This window comes from Stenella coeruleoalba, assembly GCF_951394435.1.
Source record: "Stenella coeruleoalba genome assembly, chromosome: 2".
Classification (NCBI taxonomy): Eukaryota; Metazoa; Chordata; class Mammalia; order Artiodactyla; family Delphinidae; genus Stenella; species Stenella coeruleoalba.
The window spans coordinates 90,763,449-90,784,108 of record NC_137147.1 but is presented as its reverse complement, the minus strand read 5'-3'; the positions used below and the strand labels follow the sequence as shown (position 1 = coordinate 90,784,108).

At 40.2% G+C, this 20,660-nt stretch overlaps 1 protein-coding gene across 2 annotated transcripts in view; it reads left to right on the top strand.

Moving 5' to 3' along the window:
- FBN1 (fibrillin 1) overlaps positions 1-20,660 on the top strand; it is a 253,699-nt gene that overhangs the window by 151,597 nt on the left and 81,442 nt on the right. For both annotated transcript variants that reach the window (XM_079907012.1, XM_079907011.1), the window contains 15 exons: positions 460-513; positions 2,103-2,228; positions 4,617-4,742; positions 5,307-5,426; positions 5,649-5,786; positions 6,628-6,678; positions 8,317-8,442; positions 10,452-10,679; positions 12,373-12,498; positions 12,618-12,746; positions 13,565-13,690; positions 13,794-13,919; positions 15,085-15,207; positions 16,489-16,614; positions 18,590-18,715. In XM_079907012.1, coding sequence (XP_079763138.1) covers positions 460-513; positions 2,103-2,228; positions 4,617-4,742; positions 5,307-5,426; positions 5,649-5,786; positions 6,628-6,678; positions 8,317-8,442; positions 10,452-10,679; positions 12,373-12,498; positions 12,618-12,746; positions 13,565-13,690; positions 13,794-13,919; positions 15,085-15,207; positions 16,489-16,614; positions 18,590-18,715 — 1,851 coding nt within the window. The remainder of the gene's footprint in view (positions 1-459; positions 514-2,102; positions 2,229-4,616; positions 4,743-5,306; positions 5,427-5,648; positions 5,787-6,627; positions 6,679-8,316; positions 8,443-10,451; positions 10,680-12,372; positions 12,499-12,617; positions 12,747-13,564; positions 13,691-13,793; positions 13,920-15,084; positions 15,208-16,488; positions 16,615-18,589; positions 18,716-20,660) is intronic.

Genomic DNA, 20,660 nt, shown 5'->3' with positions numbered 1-20,660 from the left:
GGGGAGGCTAGAGAATTTGCAGAGAGAAATGAGAACACGTTAAGAATTTGATTGTACTGAAAAAAATAGCTCGAACTAAGAAAAGAATTTATTTCCAAGATGGTGGGAGAGAGTTTTATTAACAGTTAAGAAACCACATTTTAACAGGCACATTTCACTGTAAGTGTAAAGTGTTCCCTGGTGAAAAAAATCAAGCCATAGGAAAAACACCTTTTCCGAAAGTGCTTGCACAAGGAATTGCTGGAACTCGCCTATATCCTTATAAGTCGTTTTCCACGGTGATTGCGGAGCCTTTAAAATGGGAGCCTGGTGTGACTCCCCTAGGAGATGCCTCCGTTTCCTTTACCACTTTATTTCAGTTCCACTCACTTTGGAGGAAATGATGTGCGCAAAGCCAAGGGCAGGATCGACCTGTTCTGCAAACAAGGGAATCATTTACTATCTGTTAATTTATTGCAGCGGAATATCAGGCGCTCTGCAGCAGTGGGCCAGGAATGACGTCAGCAGGCAGTGGTAAGGACTTGTTTTGAAATTTACTAAGCATGGGCAGAGGCAGCACTGGGCCTTCCTGTGGGTTTCCACTTGGTCCCTTTACACCAATCTGGTCCGACCCCCCTCTCTGGCCATCACCGCGTTGATCTACCTGGGACACTTAGAAGCCCCCAGTGGCAGAACAGCTGTGGCACAGCGGGTCCTGGGATTGCTGGGTGTGGGTGTGGCACTCATTACTGAAGGGTTGGGTGCTCTCCCAGGGTCACTGATGGGAACGAGATACAGTGACCATGGTGGCTCGTTCCTGAGAAGGGGCAGCCCGGCCCTCCTTTGGATCTACCACTATCGAGTACAATTCAGGGTTACGAGCTCAATTGAACCTATGCACGTTTTGAACACTTTCTTAATGGTCAAGTGCTCAGTCATTCTCAGATGGCAGTAGTGAGCCATCTTGTGTTTTGTAGCAGGTGGTGATAGCAATGAACTGAGTTGGAAGAAAATGAAATGTTTAAGTGTAGAAGTTAGAAGTAGAGAAATACTGGTACCATAAAAGAAATTAAACGGGAGAATTGGAACAAGTGTAAAAATGGGTGACAAGTAAGAGGAAGGGGTTACTTTACTAATAAAAAACTAAATGATTTGATTCAAGAGAGTTCTGGGAAAAAATAGACTGACTCAATTGATTGTCAGTTCATTCTCTTGATTGATTTCATTATTATGTGTGGATAAAGAAAGGGCGAGGTGGATATTTGGAGGAGAAAAGAGGACAAGTAAGGAAATGTATAATGAATAAGGAGTTAGTGGGGAATAAATAAGTTGTGATAGATACCTGGATAAGGAAAAAAAAAAGGTCAACCTTGATTTATAGAAGAGTCGGGCAACAAGATTTGAGACTAGCCACTCACTGACTGTCACTCGGCATCACCCTTGACTATTAGAGCTCTCCTCAGGCTGTCAGCAAACGGAAGAGGAGGACCCAGCCTCATCTGGACAGAGTAGCAGAGGCTTTTCCAGAGCAGGTGGTGGTTGAGCAAGCTTCGGACCAACGTGTAGGTTTGCTCCAGACATTCCCCATGCAGAGTGAAGAGGGCATGATGTGTTTATGGCAGAGTAAGAGATTTAAAGTGAATAAAGAGTTCATAGTTTAATTTAATCTTGAGAATACTGTCGAACCTACGAAAGTCTGAACCATGAGAATGACACAGTCACCTTGTTTTGAGGCCGTTAAGTCTGGTGGCAGTGTAGAATGTAGACTGAAGAAGGACAGGCTGATGGCAGGGAGAGCAGTTGTAGGAACCTGGGCTCTGTATTTGATCAACCTTTCCACCTTGATGTTTGTACAAGAAGAAGTCCAGGAGTTCTCCTCTTGATTAAGGATTGGTAATCTTGTAGTTCTAGCTCAGATGCCAAGTTCCTCTCAGGGACTGGTGGAAGGAAGACTTGAGTCAGACTACCTTGTAGTGAGAAAAAGGGATCAACTTTCTCATCAAGGAGAAACTTTATTTTCATGAGGTCCTAAGGTCTTTACAGTTATCGTAATGTTATTTTTTGATAGTTCATTTGATGTTTACTTTAGAATGTTAATGATTTTGAATTTTTTTGTGGTGTAGATATAAATGAATGTGCATTAGACCCTGATATCTGCCCAAATGGAATTTGTGAAAATCTCCGTGGGACCTACAAATGTATTTGCAATTCAGGATATGAAGTGGATTCATCTGGGAAAAATTGTGTTGGTAAGACGTTTCACCTGTTTTCTAAGACATTTCATGCATCATGCATTCTTTCTTTTGTTGCTTGAGGGAAACTGCTCTTGAGTAGCTTAAAGGACTGGATAAATGGATGCGCTACACTTTGGGTGTCAGCATAGCTGAATCCTGACAAGTTATATCTTTTGTTTAACTATGTAAAGGATGGAACATGGCAACTGTCCCTCTCATACAGCGTGCAGTTCTCTAATTGCACAGGTTGAAGCCGAGTGCTGCCCCTACTAGATGCCTTTGTTGTTAGGGCGCTGCTAATTGTCATTATGCACAAAGTAGATGTAGCAGTTATTTTCAAAACAGCAGAAATCTTACTTTGAGAATTTTCACCTGCTTTCCTTCTAACTATGTGGCATTTGTACTCACATAAAAAGAACACAGTAAATCAAAGTATCTTCTCTCCCCCCCCCATTTAAATCAGCTTTCACCTGAGTTTCAGGCTAAGCAAGTACCTAAAAAAATGGAGGATGGAAGCAGGTCATGGGAGCCCACAGGTTTATCACAAAACCCTCTTCTTTCGACTGCAGGTTTCTTTTTCTCTCCCTAACTTTTATTGCTGGCCTAAACCTGGCCCTTCCTTCTTTATGGTCTACAGCTGAATTTTGAAAAATGATTTCTTTCTCTCTCACACCCTTAATTTTAGGGCCCCTTTTTTGGGGGTACAGTTGTTATGTGAGCATACATGGTACTTTCAAACTAGACTCAACTCAAAAAAAAGTTTTACTGTTTCATTTTCCTGTAGGAGCCTCTCTACATTGGCAGACATGAAAAATCATTATTTATCTGGGCAGGCCAGAAAGGCACAGAGATGTTTTAGCTTCATCCAAAAATCACGCAAAAGGGAGAGTTTGGGAGGCAGAAGGGATTCTTCCTTCAGTGCTTTAGTGTCTACTCCAAAGTTGGACCCATTATCATCAGGTCAGAAGTATGTTCATGTTTCAGCTTATGTTCAGAGGTGTGAAGCTAGGAATCAAAGATCCGCTCCAGCCACTTCCCACAGAGTTCCAGGGACTGGCTATTTTATATCTTAATCTTCAGTTCCTCAGATTAAAGTTCCAGATTCTTCTGACATCATCAAAGTTTAAGAATTGCCATAGTGACCTTTTTGGGAAGTAGTAGCATTCCTTATATGATTTTGAAAGAATTCTCAGCATGCTATTTGCTCAGACAATACATAACTTTATACTTGATTTTCCCATATTTTAAGAACTTTGTAAACACAGCCCTCCATATCTGCGGGTTTTGCATTCACGTGTCTAACCAACCTCAGATTGAAAATATTTGAAAAAAAAATTCCAGAAAGTTCCCCAAAGCAAAACTTGAATTTGCCATACACCAGCAACTATTTACATAGCATTTACATTGTGTCAGGTATTATAAGTAATCTAGAGATGATTTAAAGTATATGGGAGGATGTGCATAGGTTAGATGCCAATACTATGCCATTTTATATAAGGGGCTTGAGCATCCACAGATTTTGGTAACCTGGTGCGGGGGGTGTCCTGGAACCAATGCCCTGCAGATACCGAGGAACAACTGTTAGTTGCTGATTTAAGTATATTTACTGCTGTGAACCTATGCAGCTCTCCAGTGCTGAATTTATGTATCCTTTATGTAAGGGCTACTGGCTTGTCAAATGGTAATCTAAGCAGAATCTCTCAATGTATAAAACGTCTCTTGTGAATATGCAGTCTATTTTGTGGGCTGAGTGATGTACTTTAGCTCAAAGAGGTGTAACAAACTGTTTAAGTTCTACATTTCCTAAATTATCTAAGTTATACATATCGAAAGTTTGGTTTTGCATCAGACTTGCCTATGATTCAGCTGAAAGCAAGGAATTTTCCTCAGCTCTCTGAATCTCGAGTCTAAATTCCTCATGACAATTACAAACTCTGCAGATTGCTTCATACTTTATAAACATAACTGGAGACCACTTAAATTATTCTAAAGAAGAGACACCCATCCTGGAACTAATACTTATCAAAAATGGACCATACTCTCTAAATATTTATTTAGTTCCTTAAAACAATAGGATTAGTCCTTTTAATTCTGGCACAGTGAAACAATTATATAAATATTAATGATTTCCAGCAAATCTAGGTTTTCTTCCTGCTAAAGAAAGAAGAGAATTCAATAGTGTCTGGTGACTTTAGACTTTGTAGATACCTAGTATAGATAATCAGCTCAAGCCCCTATTTTCCTAAAATAGGTAATTTCAGCAAAGATCAATGGTAGAGGAGCTCTGCCTCTTTCCTTGAATTAATCATATCATTATGACCTTAAAAACTTAGCCTAAAAATGCAAAGAAATTGCATGCAAAGGATGGGATCTTTTAAAAGTTTATGTTTTTTGGTTTTCCAGATATTAATGAATGTGTATTGAATAGTCTACTCTGTGACAATGGACAATGTAGAAATACTCCTGGAAGTTTTGTCTGTACCTGCCCCAAGGGATTTATATACAAACCTGACCTAAAAACTTGTGAAGGTAAGATGTATTTTTGTTCTTATACCATGTACTTTGCTGCCTTTTGGAATGCCACTGGAAAACCACGAAGGTAAATTAGAGTCACTTCTATTTTAGACAATTGTGTCACTTCGTTGAGATTCTGTGATCCTAAATGACACTCCTATGCACTTTGTAAGCTGCTGATGGTACTTACCTGCAACTGGTATTTTATTTGCCATTTATTTTGCATTCAAATGCCATTTAAAAGTATTCACTTTGTATTTGCCTACAACTGGCATTTTATTTGCCATCATTTAATAGATGAAGAAAATATTAGATATGTGCTATTTGAGTTAGTAATTCAGAAATCACACTTACATTTGCTCCAGGTTTTCTGAATAAAAAGATTCAGCCATGTGCTGAACGTAGAGATGTGCTCGGTTATTATTTTTGGCATTCCATCTGGCCTAGAAAAAAAAATCTATCTAGGTCAGCTTTACTATCTAATGAAGGATATGTGGTAGCAAATGAGACCAAAGTTTAAATATTCATTTGTGCCCAAGACTAGTTTTTAGCAGTAATGTAGACCTGTTTTTGTTTCAGACATCGATGAATGTGAATCAAGTCCTTGCATTAATGGAGTCTGCAAGAACAGCCCAGGCTCTTTTATTTGCGAATGTTCTTCCGAAAGTACTTTGGATCCAACAAAAACCATCTGCATAGGTATTTGTCTTTCTGAGAATGATTTTCCTATGTTTATCAGTGCTGCTGTATTTAATGTCTGCTTTTATTGCAAAAGGGTTTCAGTATGGAAGAACAAAGCTTTAAACGATCATTATTCCTTGTTTCATGATGCTATTCTTGCTGTAATTCCAATGTACATGTTTGAATTTTTGATATAGATTCTATGGTCTATTAAATATCATCACCCCTTTGCCCCTGCAGAAACTATCAAGGGCACTTGTTGGCAGACTGTCATTGATGGGCGATGTGAGATCAACATCAATGGAGCCACGTTAAAGTCCCAGTGTTGTTCGTCCCTTGGTGCTGCCTGGGGGAGTCCGTGCACCCCATGCCAAGTTGGTAAGAGAAGCAGGTGCTGCGGCTCCTGTGCCCACTGGGCACTTTGCTCGGAAAGGGGAAGCCGAGAACTTTGTTCATTTAGGTTCACACGAGAATTTTAGAAGATTTCATTCTGATGACCTCAATGAAACATGTGGCTGAATAGGAAACTAAGAGAAGTGTCAAGGACAATAATTTTATGTGATTTGGTTAATTTATTGTTTTCTGTCACCACACTGTAATGTACTTATCTGGAGTTGCTTTCCTAGATCAGCAGTTCCTATTGGCTCTCTCAGGAACCTCATGATTAGGGGTCCTGAACTTTTTACAGGCTCAGATTTTCTTCCCCGCAACATGATTGATGTAAATGCACCACTGTTCATCACTAAACTAGAGTTGTTGCAAAGCTGAGGTTTGAGAGCCTTGCTGATTCAATGTTTAGATATATAGATGTGTGCATTTATATAGTGGGAATGCTGCAGGGCATGAGATCTTCCAGTTCTAGACTTTGTTTTCCACATCGATGTTACAGTAATCCTATAGTGTGATTCATATTTTAGGGCTAATAGCAAGAGAGAAATCGAGTCAATTTCCTTCTTAGTCATCACCTGAGTTTGATCTTTAGGGTACCTTTGGGTCTTTTAGGATATCTCAGATGAATTGAGCTTTATTCAAGGAGACATTTCATTCTTCTCCTTCACCTATGCAATCTCAGAGACACTTTGTCGTCTCAGACTTATTCATAGCAATAAAATCGATTTCGTGTTAAAGGTCCTCTTTCGTGTTTCTTATACCGTGTCATACAAAGTCTGGATATTATCTCAAATTTGTTTTTTTGCTTTTTGTTTGTTTTTTGGTACAGATCCCATATGTGGTAAAGGCTATTCAAGAATTAAAGGAACACAGTGTGAAGGTATTTATGATTATTTATAAATCATAAATTTCTGTGTGCATGAAGAATGCTTGTGTTAACTTGGACTGGATAAAGCTGTCATATAACTTCCCAGTGAGAAATGTGTAGCAGGGGAAAAAAAATAATGAGAACTGCCGAACATAACAGACGTGAATTTCACAAGCATATATGCTATTGCCAGCGTCAGATCACTGTGGCCAAAGGGCAGGGTGGCTGAAAATGCTTTAGGTTGACCATAGTTTTGAGTGACTACAATTTCAAAGTGCTGCCTATGAGGAAGACAGAAAAGGAAGTTTTTGATGAGGCTATAAAATTTGCAGTTTTCTTGGTTTGTCCTGGTTTTTCGTTGTTGTTGTTGTTGTTGTTTGTTTGTTTCATGGTCACAGATGATGAGAAGGACATACTCTATTGCCTCGTTTTTGAAAGTCTACATGGATTCTCTCCAGTTTCCTGTGATTTTTTTCTCATGGAGTCCCAGATAGACATAGGTCAGGGTGACTAACACAACCTGACATGACACAGCAGCTGAAAAAATTTTAAAACAGCAATTAGTCCCATATGTGGAATGAAATGAACTTTTTTTCTCAGTTAAAATAAAGAGGAACACTACATCCCCCACCCAAGGTCTTGCTTTCCAAATGATGACTGAATCCTTTGGCCTGTCTCTGGTCCAGACCCACTGTTAATAAGTTATCTGACCTCAGCAGCACATTTTGGTACACAAGTGGTCAGAACAAAACAAAACAATCCAAAGAAGGTAAATTTCCCCCTCCCAATTTATTTCTCTTATGAGGAAAGATTTAGAATATCTTTTTCAACATCCCTGGCTTGCAAAGTTATTTCTTCTAAATAGAGACACAGTGTGTGTGAGTTTCTTGACTAACGCTCCCCTTTTTTGGCATTGGCAAGTAAGTGCCTTTCTTTGGGTTAACTTGATGGTGAATATTTTTCCCCCAAAAATGTGCAGAGAACATAATGCTCTCCATTAAGCAGACTGGGAAGGACTAGTACATTTGAGACAGATGCAATGAATGATGAATGAACAAACATGAGCATCTTCCACCACTCAAGCTGGGACCACCAAGGCTTTGACAGAACAGCCTGAGACCATTGCTGAGTTAGAACTAGATACACACTTTCTTGGGATGTCTCAGCACTTCTCAAAGGAGACTCTTGACTGGCCCCACATATTCCTCGATGATGGATTTGTTTTCTATGCTCATCTTCAAGCTACTTCTTCTTTGCTAGTTTGGAAGACCAGGCTTCTCTACTCACTTGCAGCCCTCTGGTCTCATAAAGCTAATTGTACGGCCCCTGGGAGCCTTACCTGAGATGTCTATAGTACCCAGACCTGTCCCCAAGAACTCCCACCAGCTCCGTGTCTTTACAACTCAAAAATTACTCCCTGAGACTGATGGAGAAACTGTTATATCTTTGGTAATAGGTGGGTTCAGTCTGGTTGCTTTTCAAACATCCCAGAAATTCTACATGAATTATTTGGAGGCAAACTAGTTTTGTAAACTTATCAGGTTTAAAATGATATTTTCAAGTTGTGGTAATAATATGACTCCATGAATGGAATGAAGTAGAATGATGTTATACAGATATATTAACTTCATGCTTTTTTTTCCTTCATAGATATAGATGAATGTGAAGTGTTCCCAGGAGTATGCAAAAATGGCTTATGTGTTAACTCTAAGGGATCATTTAAGTGTCAGTGTCCCAGTGGGATGACTTTGGATGCCACAGGGAGGATTTGCCTAGGTAAATACTGTTCATTATTTTTCTAATGAATATTTCTTAATGATTGTTAAAAACTCAGTTAACAAGATAGAGCTGAATATTTGGTTCTAAGTACAGACACACACACATCCCAAATTCAGCATTTCTATTAGGATGCATTGTGGTTTCCTTGGCAAATAGCCTTCCTGACTCAGCTCTTTATTAATTCTTTATAAAAAGAGTAGAGAACATGTCAGTGAAGAGGAACTTTAGTTCTTTAGAACAATAACTGTGATGGATAACAATAGAGCTCTTAAATCTGCCCTCCACGGGCCATGGACAGAGAATTCTAGGTGACTGGTAAGTAGAACACTTTTGCTTAATTGGAAACTGTAGCCTTAGCCTGCTAGGCAGGGCTGCTGTAAGCCAGAAGGACAGGTCTTTGCAGGAAACTCTTGTGGGTATCAGGAGTGAAGAGTGTAACAGCCTGAGGAGTGAACCTGAGGGAACGAAAGCTGTTGTCAGTATCAGCCATGATGAGATTCTCCATGACGACTGCTAGAACCCAAGTGACAATGATGTGGAAGAGACTTGACACCAAACCCTGAATTCTTAGAAAGCCGCCCTGTGGACTCACAGTGGCAGCAGATTTGAGATCCCACAGTCATGCTTGCGGGGTCTTAGGCTTATTCGGGTGTTACTACTATGGCTTCTGACTGCCAGGAATATGTCCTTTGGATCACCGGTTTCAGAGTCCGTGACTCTGGAAGTGATGCTCAGCTATGTTGTATATCTGAAACCACTCTGAAGAGCATCTTTAGTGAAGGACCACTGTAGGTGGTTGAAAGAGTGGCATGCAGTTAAGGGATTTGCATCCTTTATGAATTAGGATTAATCAGCCTTTAAATATAAAACTTTATGGTTTATAATGTAAGCAATACAGAATAGAAAAGCTGGAATTCAGAGGCTAGAGTCTTTTCATAACTATGGATGTCAGTTAATCCTATTCTGAGTCTCAGCTTCTTTGTTTAGGAGGTATCAGCATGTAATGAGAACGCTTTTCCAGGTTCTTCAGTTGAAACATGCTCCAGTGTTTAGTTTAGGATTCATTTCGAAATTAACCATCTTAATTAATAGAGGCAACCCAGATGTGAAGTTGCTCAGAAGGCTTCAGTAGCCTTCTAACATTAAAGGAAGCTCACACTCCCACAAGTATCCAGAAGAATGTGCACAAAAGCACATGTTGAGGTGAAAGAAATACTTGAGAAGAGGAGTGGATGGCTTTTCTTTGCTGTTTTTTCCTCTTTAATCACAAGTAGGGCAGTCCTCATTTCAGAGTTTACTATTCCACCTCTCCAAAAATGAAGTGGCTCTGAGAAAAAGGTGCTGGTGCTAGCTGAGATGTTCTCCAACAATAAAGACTGCAGTAGGCTTTCAGCTAGAGAGACGTCAAGACATCATGAAGTGCATGCACTGGTAATAGGCATAGGCAGAAAATAGGTACAGGGAGAAAACATCTCCCAAAAGAGCATTGCAGGATTTCTTTGAATACTGCTCCTTATGTAGAATTATCAGAAAATAACTAGAGTTCAAAGGATACTTGCCACAAGAAGAGGTGCCCATAAGTAAGAGCTGCCAGCTAAGAGTCTTTATTAAGAAGGAAAACCGGGCTTCCCTGGTGGCGCAGTGGTTGAGAGTCCACCTGCCGATGCAGGGGACGCGGGTTCGTGCCCCGGTCCGGGAAGATCCCACGTGCCGCGGAGCGGCTGGGCCCGTGAACCATGGCCGCTGAGCCTGCGCGTCCAGAGCCTGTGCTCCGCAACGGGAGAGGCCACAACAGAGAGAGGCCCGCGTACCGTAAAAAAAAAAAAAAAGAAGGAAAACCCACCACCAAGCCTAGGTTCCTTGGAGGGAAAAAAATTAATTTCAGTCAGTAAGTTTGTAGTAAATCGTTATGTGTCCTGTGCTTTGCCTAACACAACGTTGGCAGTTTGCGGCAGTGAGAACAGAGCAGCTCTCCTCAGCTTCCCTCCGTTCGTTCCCTCTGGCAGATATCCGCCTGGAAACCTGCTTCCTGGGGTACGAGGATGAGGAGTGCACCTTGCCCGTGGTTGGCCGCCACCGCATGGACGCCTGCTGCTGCTCCGTCGGGGCAGCCTGGGGGACCGAGGAGTGCGAGGAGTGTCCCCTGAGGAACACACCTGAGTACGAGGAACTCTGTCCCAGAGGACCCGGATTCGCCACAAAAGAAATTACAAATGGAAAGCCTTTCTTCAAAGGTACAGTGGTTTCAGTGCTTGATTACTCTTCTGTTAGGTCAAAAGGATGCATTTTCAGGAGCACAGAGTTCCACTGACAGAATTACAATGAATGTCATCAATGCGGTCATCCCTGGATCATTTCAGCGTGCCTTCTTTGATTTCTGAATTGTATACGGCAAAATGTTCACTCTGTCACGGATTTTCTTTTTCTACATCTCAGGACTTCCTGAGTCCCTTGCCTCTCCCGTGTAGTCACTGTTAAGCATTAAATAGATTTTAATACTATCCTAAAGCTAAGCATAAACGAAAGAAAAATCTTCTTGGGAGATGTTTATGCCATCTACTAAAGCCCTAGAGGTAACCTTTATCTGCTGGTTTGAAGCATCCAAGTCACTGTGGTCCACCTGACTATAGATAATGGTGTGAGAGACCCGGTGACAGGTCCTCTTTGTCCAAATACAGCAAAATTCATTCCTATGCCAAACACTCCAGTGACTTATATTTCAAATTTTATTTTCTTATGCTATAATATAAAACCCATGTTAAAAAAAAAAGGAAGTTACAGATTTAATCTAATTCCAAAATTGAGTTAACTTCTTATGCACAATGATACAGACCTTGTTTACTTCAGCATATGGAAAAATCATAATTGGTTTCTCAGAATTCCGATTATTCAGGGAGGCCCAGCTTATGTTCTCAGTATAGAGTTTTGTGTCGGTTGCCCATTGTGTCTGGACCTACTTATTATAGTTCATAACTAAATGAATTTCTAAAAATGGGAAATGAGTATATAAATATCACTTAATTATCCTTATATTAAAAAGTGTAGACTTTTTTTCTACTGAGCATTTGGTTCAAGAAGTCCTGGGGTTAAAATTGTACTGTCTAGAGAGACAGTTTCTAGACGGCCCTCTAAAATGTCTCTCAAGTAAATTCAAAGGAACTTGGATGATTTGCTTACAAAAGCTGTGGCAATCCATTACCGCAGAAGGACTAGACGTTCTTGAGATTTAATCTGCCAGTTCTGTATCTCATGACATTAGGTAGAAATGAACTTGCATTTCTTGAGCTCTAGGTCTTGCTTTAGAAAGGCCCCTAAAAGGGGAAACTCAGATTACTCAAATTACATGTTACATATGCAGTCTTCAAGAAACTCTTGTACATATTAATTATATTAACGCAAACTTCATATTAATTGAGAAAATATTTTAAATTAGTACACATTATTTGAGAACATGTTTTAAATGGTATACGTCATTTGTAAGGAGTTAAAATGGCATCTCCTTTGAAATTCTTATTTTTAGGTATTAAAAAAAAGCATCAGAAAGCTAAGTGAATATCTCATTCCACTACATACTCAATTGCTTTGCTGTAGGACAATATATTTGAAAATCTTCCACCTGCCTTACATATAGACACTAGTGGTTTAGAATTTCTTATTCTTTCATTCGGAAAATAGTTCAGCGTTTGGTGTGTGCTGGGCTTTTAGAAGTCCAAATAAACCCACTCTTTACTTCTTCAATAATACTTTCTAAAATGTAGAAGTTTAAAAGTCTAGATCTGCTTACAAAGTCCTATTTCTCATGGATCATCACACATTTTTTAAAATGAGTATGACCAAGACCCTCTAACTTCCTGGGTTTAAAATGGGGTGTTGAGATCTCCTAATTGGTCACTTATGGACCTTTCCCACATTTAATTTTCCTTGAAGACATCAATGAGTGCAAGATGATTCCCACCCTCTGCACCCATGGCAAGTGCAGAAACACCATCGGCAGCTTCAAGTGCAGGTGTGACAGTGGCTTTGCTCTGGATTCTGAAGAAAGGAACTGCACAGGTCAGTGAAGGGGCTCACCCTGGAGGGATACCCTCTGGAACTCTTGGTCTTAACCATGTTGCCACAAGAAGTCAAGCTATCCTGAGGCTCATCTGCTGCCACTTGCTGCTTTTGTGCAGACATCGATGAATGCCGCATCTCTCCCGACCTCTGTGGCCGAGGCCAGTGCGTGAACACCCCCGGGGACTTTGAGTGCAAGTGCGATGAAGGCTACGAAAGTGGATTCATGATGATGAAGAACTGCATGGGTGAGTGCGTGACCATTTGATCAGCCCAGGGAAGAAACATTCCAAGAAGCTTTGGTGACTCATCGCCTATGTCGGTTCTTCCTGCTCCCCCAGTGCGCTGGTCTCCTGACCAGTGAGTCACGCATTGGACTGTGGCAGAGGGAGACTGACATGTGGAAGGAATGAGGGAATTCATGCTCTGGGGCAGCGGGTGGCCTCGGACACCAGGTATGGGTCCCTGAGAAGTGAGTTTAACACCTGGAATAGACACCCCAGGGAAGAGAGAACCATTCAAACATAAGCTATATTAGGGGTCACGTTCTAGGGTTTCTGTTCATCATTTTTAGCAAAGGAGATTGATTAAGATAGTTTCATTAGATCAGGTTCCCTAGCAACAGGACTGAGATGGGGGTATTTTTTGAGGGGGTGCTCTTAGGAGGAACCTGTAAGGAAGGGAGGGAAGCAGCTTAGGGCAGGGAAAGAAGAGAAGCAAGTTGTTCGACTGGATTTTAGCTTTAACCTGATCCCACAGGGGCCTTGGAGTGTGAATAGTACCCGAGGGCTGTCCCACCTCGACACCAGGAGGCTGAGAGTTTATACTCCCACGTCAGTTCAAGCAGTTATTGGCCATGGGCAGCCCCCAGCGTGGGAGCGGGGTGTAATTTCTCACCTCCCGGGCATTTCTGAGTGAGGTGGATAGCGGTTCTCCAACAAGGACACCTGTGAGCCATTAGCAGCCAGAACTCCCAGCAACTGGGCAATGAGTGCACTGGCCTGGTCGTGGGGCCCTGGCAGGACGACCACCCACAGCTTCAACAGGGGTCATTTCCACTTTGCAGATATTGACGAGTGTCAGAGAGATCCTCTGCTGTGCCGAGGAGGCGTGTGCCTGAACACCGAGGGAAGTTACCGCTGTGAATGCCCTCCTGGCCATCAGCTGTCCCCCAACATCTCAGCATGTATAGGTAAGGAGGAAGACCACTTACCTGCCGGCAGTCGTTCGGCCCACACCCCTGCCAGAGTCCGAGGCTTACGGCGGGGTGCTTGGTATTCTCATCTTCCATACAGACATCAACGAGTGTGAACTGAGCGCGCACCTCTGCCCCCACGGCCGCTGCGTGAACCTCATAGGGAAGTACCAGTGTGCCTGCAACCCCGGCTACCACTCCACCCCCGACAGGCTGTTTTGTGTCGGTAAGTTCTGTATGGTATGTTATTTATTTTCTTTAGTGTCTTTCGAGTTCTGTTTCCATCGCTAGTTACTTTTACTTAATCTTTCCTGTTTCTCTGGAGGGAAAGGTCTTCTCGTGGTGGCTCACGATCTTTAGATCTCACCTCCCCCATCTGTTTAAAGAACCAATTCAGTGAAGGCGGTACAGTGTTTTAGCTCTAGCAAGTATAATTTGACCCATGCTGCTTTGACTAGTGAACGGTAGCACACGCTTTGTTTCTGCCTATGCACACCCAGGCACATCAGCCAGTGATTACTAAGTACCGCCTGAAATAAACGCAGCCTGGTTGAGTGCCGGGAGGAAGACAGAAAGCTTAGGGTGTGATCTCCACCCTTAGGTGGTTTGGAGCAGCTCAGAGATTCCAAAGAATAATTACTGGGAAGAAGACCATAGCATGTTTATAGCTTACAATGCACTAGAGGCCAAGTCTGGCAGTCCTTAAAAATGAGGTTTTGTGGGACAAGCGTTTTGCTTTGTGGCTGGCCCTTAGGAGGTTTAGTTGTGCTGGGAAGAGCGGCACAGAAAGTCCCATGGCTTTAGAGTCAAAGTGAAACTTTGTAGAAACAGCCAGTTTTTGCCTGGTTTGAGGTATACCCCATGTGGAACTGCCAAGTCTCACATGGTTTCTACCCAGAATCATAAATCAGCCCAAATTCTTCCGAAGCATGGCTCAGGACAACTCAGAACTCCAGCTCAGGTCCTTGAAAAGGACTGGAACCTCAGCCAAACTGAATGTCAAGTTTGTAACGGAATCTGTGACCCAGAGAATTTCACCCACATGCCCACTGTTGTCACTAAGATACGTTCTAGCGCCCAGCACTTCTCCTGCATTGTGTGTGGCACACCATACGTTGTGTTCATCTGACTCCCCAACTGCAGTATAAATATTATGAAGGCAGGGAGAGTGTCCATCTCATTCCCTGTTAGATTCTCATCTGTAGCACATAGTAGGTGTAGTTAATATTTGTGGAAGGAACCAAACAATGCAGTGACTTGCAGTTGCCCTGGGATGCTTGTATAATTTTGTATTTTGTTTTGTTTATTTGACCCACACGTACCTGGAAACTTCAGACATGTGCCATCATCACAAACACAGAGGAAGGTGATATTATTTTCCTTTTTCTTAGACATCGATGAATGCAGCATAATGAACGGTGGCTGTGAGACCTTCTGCACAAACTCTGAAGGTAGCTATGAATGCAGCTGTCAGCCAGGATTCGCACTAATGCCTGACCAGAGGTCCTGCACTGGTAAGTCAGTTTTAGCTTCCTGGGAACTCTCTCACTAACAGGTCCCTCTGTGGAGTGGTTCAGGCTTTGGAGTCAGACAGTCCTGAATTCAAAGCTTTGTTTTGTCACTTTTTCGGCTGTGCGTCCTCGATGAAGATCTTTGGCACCTGATCCCTCATCTATAAAAGGGGGCTCAGACTGCCCGTGTGGAAGAGTATGTCCAGCACTCAGCACAGGACCTGGCGCATGCTCAATAAGTGGAATATAAAATACATTGTCTTGATTGATCAGAGTTTTGAAGAATCTGATCTCATGGCCTGTTTCAGTGCTACTCAGGGTGTGTTCCTTGGACGGGCAGCCTCAGTACCACCTGAGAAAGTGTTAGAAAGGCAACATCTCAGGCCCCACCCCAGACCTGCTGAATCAGAAACTCCTACGGGGGCATCTCAGTAGTCTGTTTGCACAGGCCTTCCAAGTGATTTTGGATTTGTGCTAAAATTTGAGAACTGCTGGTCTCATTTACACTGCCTGTTGTACCACATGGGCTAGAAGAGCCATGTAGTCAGCCGGAGATGGGAAATGAAGTGGGTAATGTGGATTTTAATTTTGGCTCAGGTTAAGAAGAAAACTTAGGTTTAGGAACCAAAGTTATTTTATTGGACCTAGTAAAATCTACGTTAAAAGCCCTAGATATGAATTCAGCTATAAAAATTAAATTTTGAAAATCTAAGCAGATATGCTTATTTCAAGCATTTTTTATCTTAAAATATCTGTAAAACAGCAAATGATGGACATTAGGCATTTAAATTTGACAATTAGAAAAATAAGATTCATAATCATTTTTGAATGATAAATTTGTATCAGAGATAAAAGTGTCAATTAAATGGTGGTCTTTTTTTTTTTCTTGAGTTTGGACTTTACCTAAATGTTTATTACATTTTATTAAAATTTTATTACATATGTAGTACTAGTAGTAGCTAATTTATTGAACACTTAGTATGTGTTCAAGTACTTGTGTTCACAAGTACTGATATGCATTTTTTTTTTTTTTTTAATGATGGTCTTTTAAGTGCATGTGGGCCTCCATCCTGAACTGTATGTTATAAATCTTGAAAATGGTTCTCCCCTTGTTTACCCAAGATAACCTGATGGGGTAGTTTATGTAAAGTGTCATTTGGATTTCAGAGCTAACAGTCTTATGCGAGCAGGCTGAAGTTACTTGACTTGGGTCACTTAACTTTTTCATCAATGATTAATGGAACCCTATCAACAACATGCCATTGTTGGTTTTATTCTCTGCAGACATTGATGAGTGTGAAGATAACCCCAATATCTGTGATGGTGGTCAGTGTACAAACATACCTGGAGAGTACAGGTGCTTGTGTTATGATGGATTCATGGCATCTGAAGACATGAAGACTTGTGTAGGTAAGCAAAAAAGACAGAATTTTCCAATTTGCTAGTTATTCACAAGCACTGTTAAATTACATAAAGATTTGTTTGGGTAGTGAATAGATCCTAAGGGAAAAGTAAGAATATTTAGGAGCATAATACTAATAATAATCCAAAGCTAGCACTCCAAAAAGCAACTCTCTTGTGACTGTGATATGATGCTCTTGTCAGATATGTTGTATGGACTGAGCTAACCACTGGTCAACTCCAGTGACCAAAAGACATTTCTTTTATGTCTATGCATTACTTCTGTCCACTTAACCCTCCTTTTGCTGTGACTAGAGTTTAGTTTGCTTAAGGCAAGCAAAACTTTTTTCTGACAAGAATGCAATAAATCCTAGAATGGATTGTTTTGGAGAGTTTCTATTGCTGTCTTCAAATCTATCAGACTTTTTAATGTAATATCTAATCTGCCTTTAATCCCATTTAGTGTATTTTTAATCTCAGACATTGCAGTTTTCACCTCTAAAAGTTTGATTTGGGTCTTTTTTTTGATATCTTCTGTGTCTCTACTTAATATATCCAATAATTTCTCTAGCTTTTTAAATACGGGAATACAGTTATAATAACTGTTTTAATGTCCTTGTCTACTAATTCTATCACCTGTGTCAATTCTGGATCATTTCAATAAATTGACTTTCCTCTTCATTATGGGCTATATTTTCCTCCATCATTGAATGCCTGGTAATTTTTGCTTGGATGCCAGACATTATAAATTTTGCCTTACTAGGTTCTGAATATTTTTCTATTCCGAAGCTTTATTTTGGAACATAGTTATTTGGAAACAGATCGGTTCTTTCAAAGTCTTGCTTTGAAGCTTTTAAGCAGCAGTCAGGGTAGGGCTAATTTTCTCTGTTGCTGAGGCAGGATCCTTCTGGACACTCTACTCACTTCCCTGTGAATTACAAGGTTTTCCAGTCTGGCTGGTAGGAGAAGGCACAATTCTACGCCTTCTGGGAACTCTGATGATTGTTCCCTCTAATTCTTTTGGATGGTGCTTACTCCAGAATCGAGAGTTTCCTTACATGAATATACTGATCACTACTCATCTGGGTGCTTGACTGGGACCCTCTGCAGATCTCTGGAGTTGTCTCTCCTTCTCTCTCTCTGTACATCTCTTTTCTGTCCTTTACTCAGCCCTATGAACTCTAGCTACCTTGGCCTTCCCCCTCACCTCTTCGACTCATGGACATTTCCTGGTTCCATCTGTCATCCCCCTCCCTATGCCATTGCCTTAAAACTCTCCCTACACAGTAATCTGGGGCATTTGTAGAACCCATCTAGTTTGTTTTTTCTCTCAGGGATCATTGTTTTTTGTTGCCTATATCGTCCTTTCTTGTTGTTGGTATTTTAGGTGAGAAGGTAAATTTGGTTCCTATTACTCCATCTTGGCCAGAAGCAAGAGTCTAGAATTGAAATTTTAAAATCACATCCCATTTGTGTCTTTCAAAAACGCTTACCGAATATTTGTGAAGTCCTAGAAATTAAAGTGAATGTCATAAAAAAAGATAATTTTTAATTTGGGAAAGAAGTGAAGTTTGTAACTCTCTGCACTAAGACTACTAGTTTATCTATCTTTTCTTTTAAGATATGGAACTAAAATGTTGGCATCATGCAGTCTGAATTAAAATTTTCATCTTGCAACAGAATATGCTGTTTGAAAAAGTTTTCTAGACTGTCACATAAACAGGCTCTATCCCCAACCTCGAGTCAGTCAGTTTATTTGATTACTTGACCTCCTGCTTGTGGCCCAGATAAAAAGCAGGTCTGCAGGGTTAGCCTTCAATGTAGGACGCAAATGTGAATTGGGCTATGTAAATATACTTTTTTTTTTTGAGTGAAAACATTTCATCTTTTCTATTTGTTTGTAATAGTTGCTTTATCTCAGGGGAGAAGTTTCAGTGATATCAAACAAATGGTTATATGTATTAATAATATCTGTATTTTACAGATGTCAATGAATGTGATCTGAATCCAAATATCTGCCTAAGTGGAACCTGTGAAAACACTAAAGGCTCATTTATCTGCCACTGTGATATGGGATATTCAGGCAAGAAAGGAAAAACTGGCTGTACAGGTATGTTTTTTCAAATTGAACAATAAAACCATAAGTGGCTAAGAGATTGCTACCATAATTATAGATTAACATAAGTTTGAAAACTATTAATATTTTAATTGCATTATAAAGCATTTTGTATAGTATTTTTTCATTAACTTAGCCTGCACTTCTCTGAAATTTGTCATACTTTAGATTGGATCTAAGGTGAGGTTTTTTTCCCTTTACCTGTGAAAAAAAAGGCATATGAGATAAATTACCACCATAAATAACACTATAAATATCAACATTTTATGAGGTTAAAGTAACATTTTTATATCAAAGTAGTTAACGTGCTAACTACCAAACATATCCCTTTATTAAAGCAGACCTTTCCCAATAGCCTCCACTGCCACCCCTTTCATTTAAGGTTTTATAAGTGAAATTACTTTTTAAAGAAACACATCCTATTGTAAAGCAATTATACTCCAATAAAGATGTGGAAAAACAAACCCAACACATCCTACAATTCATGTATTTCATCAAGTCTCATCAGTCTTCTAGTTTCTTAAATTAATGTGCTTTTGTTCAATTAAGTTGCTTTAGCCCTAATTAGTCTTTATTTGTGGCACTTAGCAAATCTCATGAAGTGAGAATTAAACCATTAATTTTGCTTGTTTAATACCAATAGCACATAAGAAGGTCTTTTCACAATATTTGTAGGAGATTATTCTGTTAAACATCAAATGGAAGCAGTCACTCTGAGTGAATGTTGTTCTTTCTAAGTGTTTAATTGATGTTTTCATACTTGAGGCAGTGATGCTTAGTACATGGAACAATAAAGTTTTACTGTAGTTACCTATAGTAATAAAACAGATTATGGCCTATAACATAATTTAAAACATAATGGAGACCATGGTGGGCTTGAATTAGGTAACTGCATCATTTCTTTACAAATAATAGACTTTAATTTCAAAAGCCAGTTTGGCAAGCCATTGTGACTTAAAACAAACGTTAAAATATTTGAAGATAGGCAGTGTGGTACAGGTACAGATCCTGTTCTTAATTATATCAGCGTTTTTCAAGAAAGTTCCCAATATATGCATTATCATTTTAAACTGTTCAGTTATGCAAAGTTTCAAATACAGATATAGACATCACCAATAAATTACTATTAGTTCAAAAATGACAGATTCTAGCCAAATTATAAAAAGCATGTAGCTAGAATGCTTTCATGCTCACTATATTAGTCTTCATATGAAGCATGTCTAGGGGTCCATTCTGATAAATGGCACAGAGTTTAAAATCTCTAGTCCTCATGTGGTCTCTGGGGTACAAATGATGCTTATATCAGCATATCTGTGGTTCAAGATTTATTTTTAGCTTTCATTAAAAATATAGGACTTAGGGTATAAGGGGTGTTGGTCTGGTAGTAATGCAGGGGGAAGTAGGACAGTTCTATATTGCATTTTACCTAATAGAGGCTAATACCGTTGTTTGGCAAGGTTGAACTCACTGCAAGTCAACCCAGAGAACCGTGATTCTTATGAAGGGAGAAGTTAATCTAATGGGACAGTCTTCATTCCCTATAAGAAAAAGATCTCTAGAATTTCATGCTCCAGATTCCCGCTAACAGAGGCATGTGCAGAGGCTGACTGTTTTAGGCCTCTTATCATGAAGAAAGCTTAAATTTTCATGCAACATTAATATCATTTTAGGTACATGAGGAATAATGCATGTAATGCCCTTGGCACAGTGCTTGGCCTACAGTAGCTGGTCAGTAAATAGTAGCTATTGTTGTCCTTATAAAATGAGACACATAGACACAGTGTCTAGAAACCATTTTAATTAAAACCATAACTTCTAGTCTAGCAAAATTCTGTACTTCTATTTATTGATATGCTTGAAATCAGTTTAGAGAAGGAAAATCTTACTCTGTATATGAAAAGGCTTGTTTTTCATAATTGAGTTTGCACAGACACTAAGA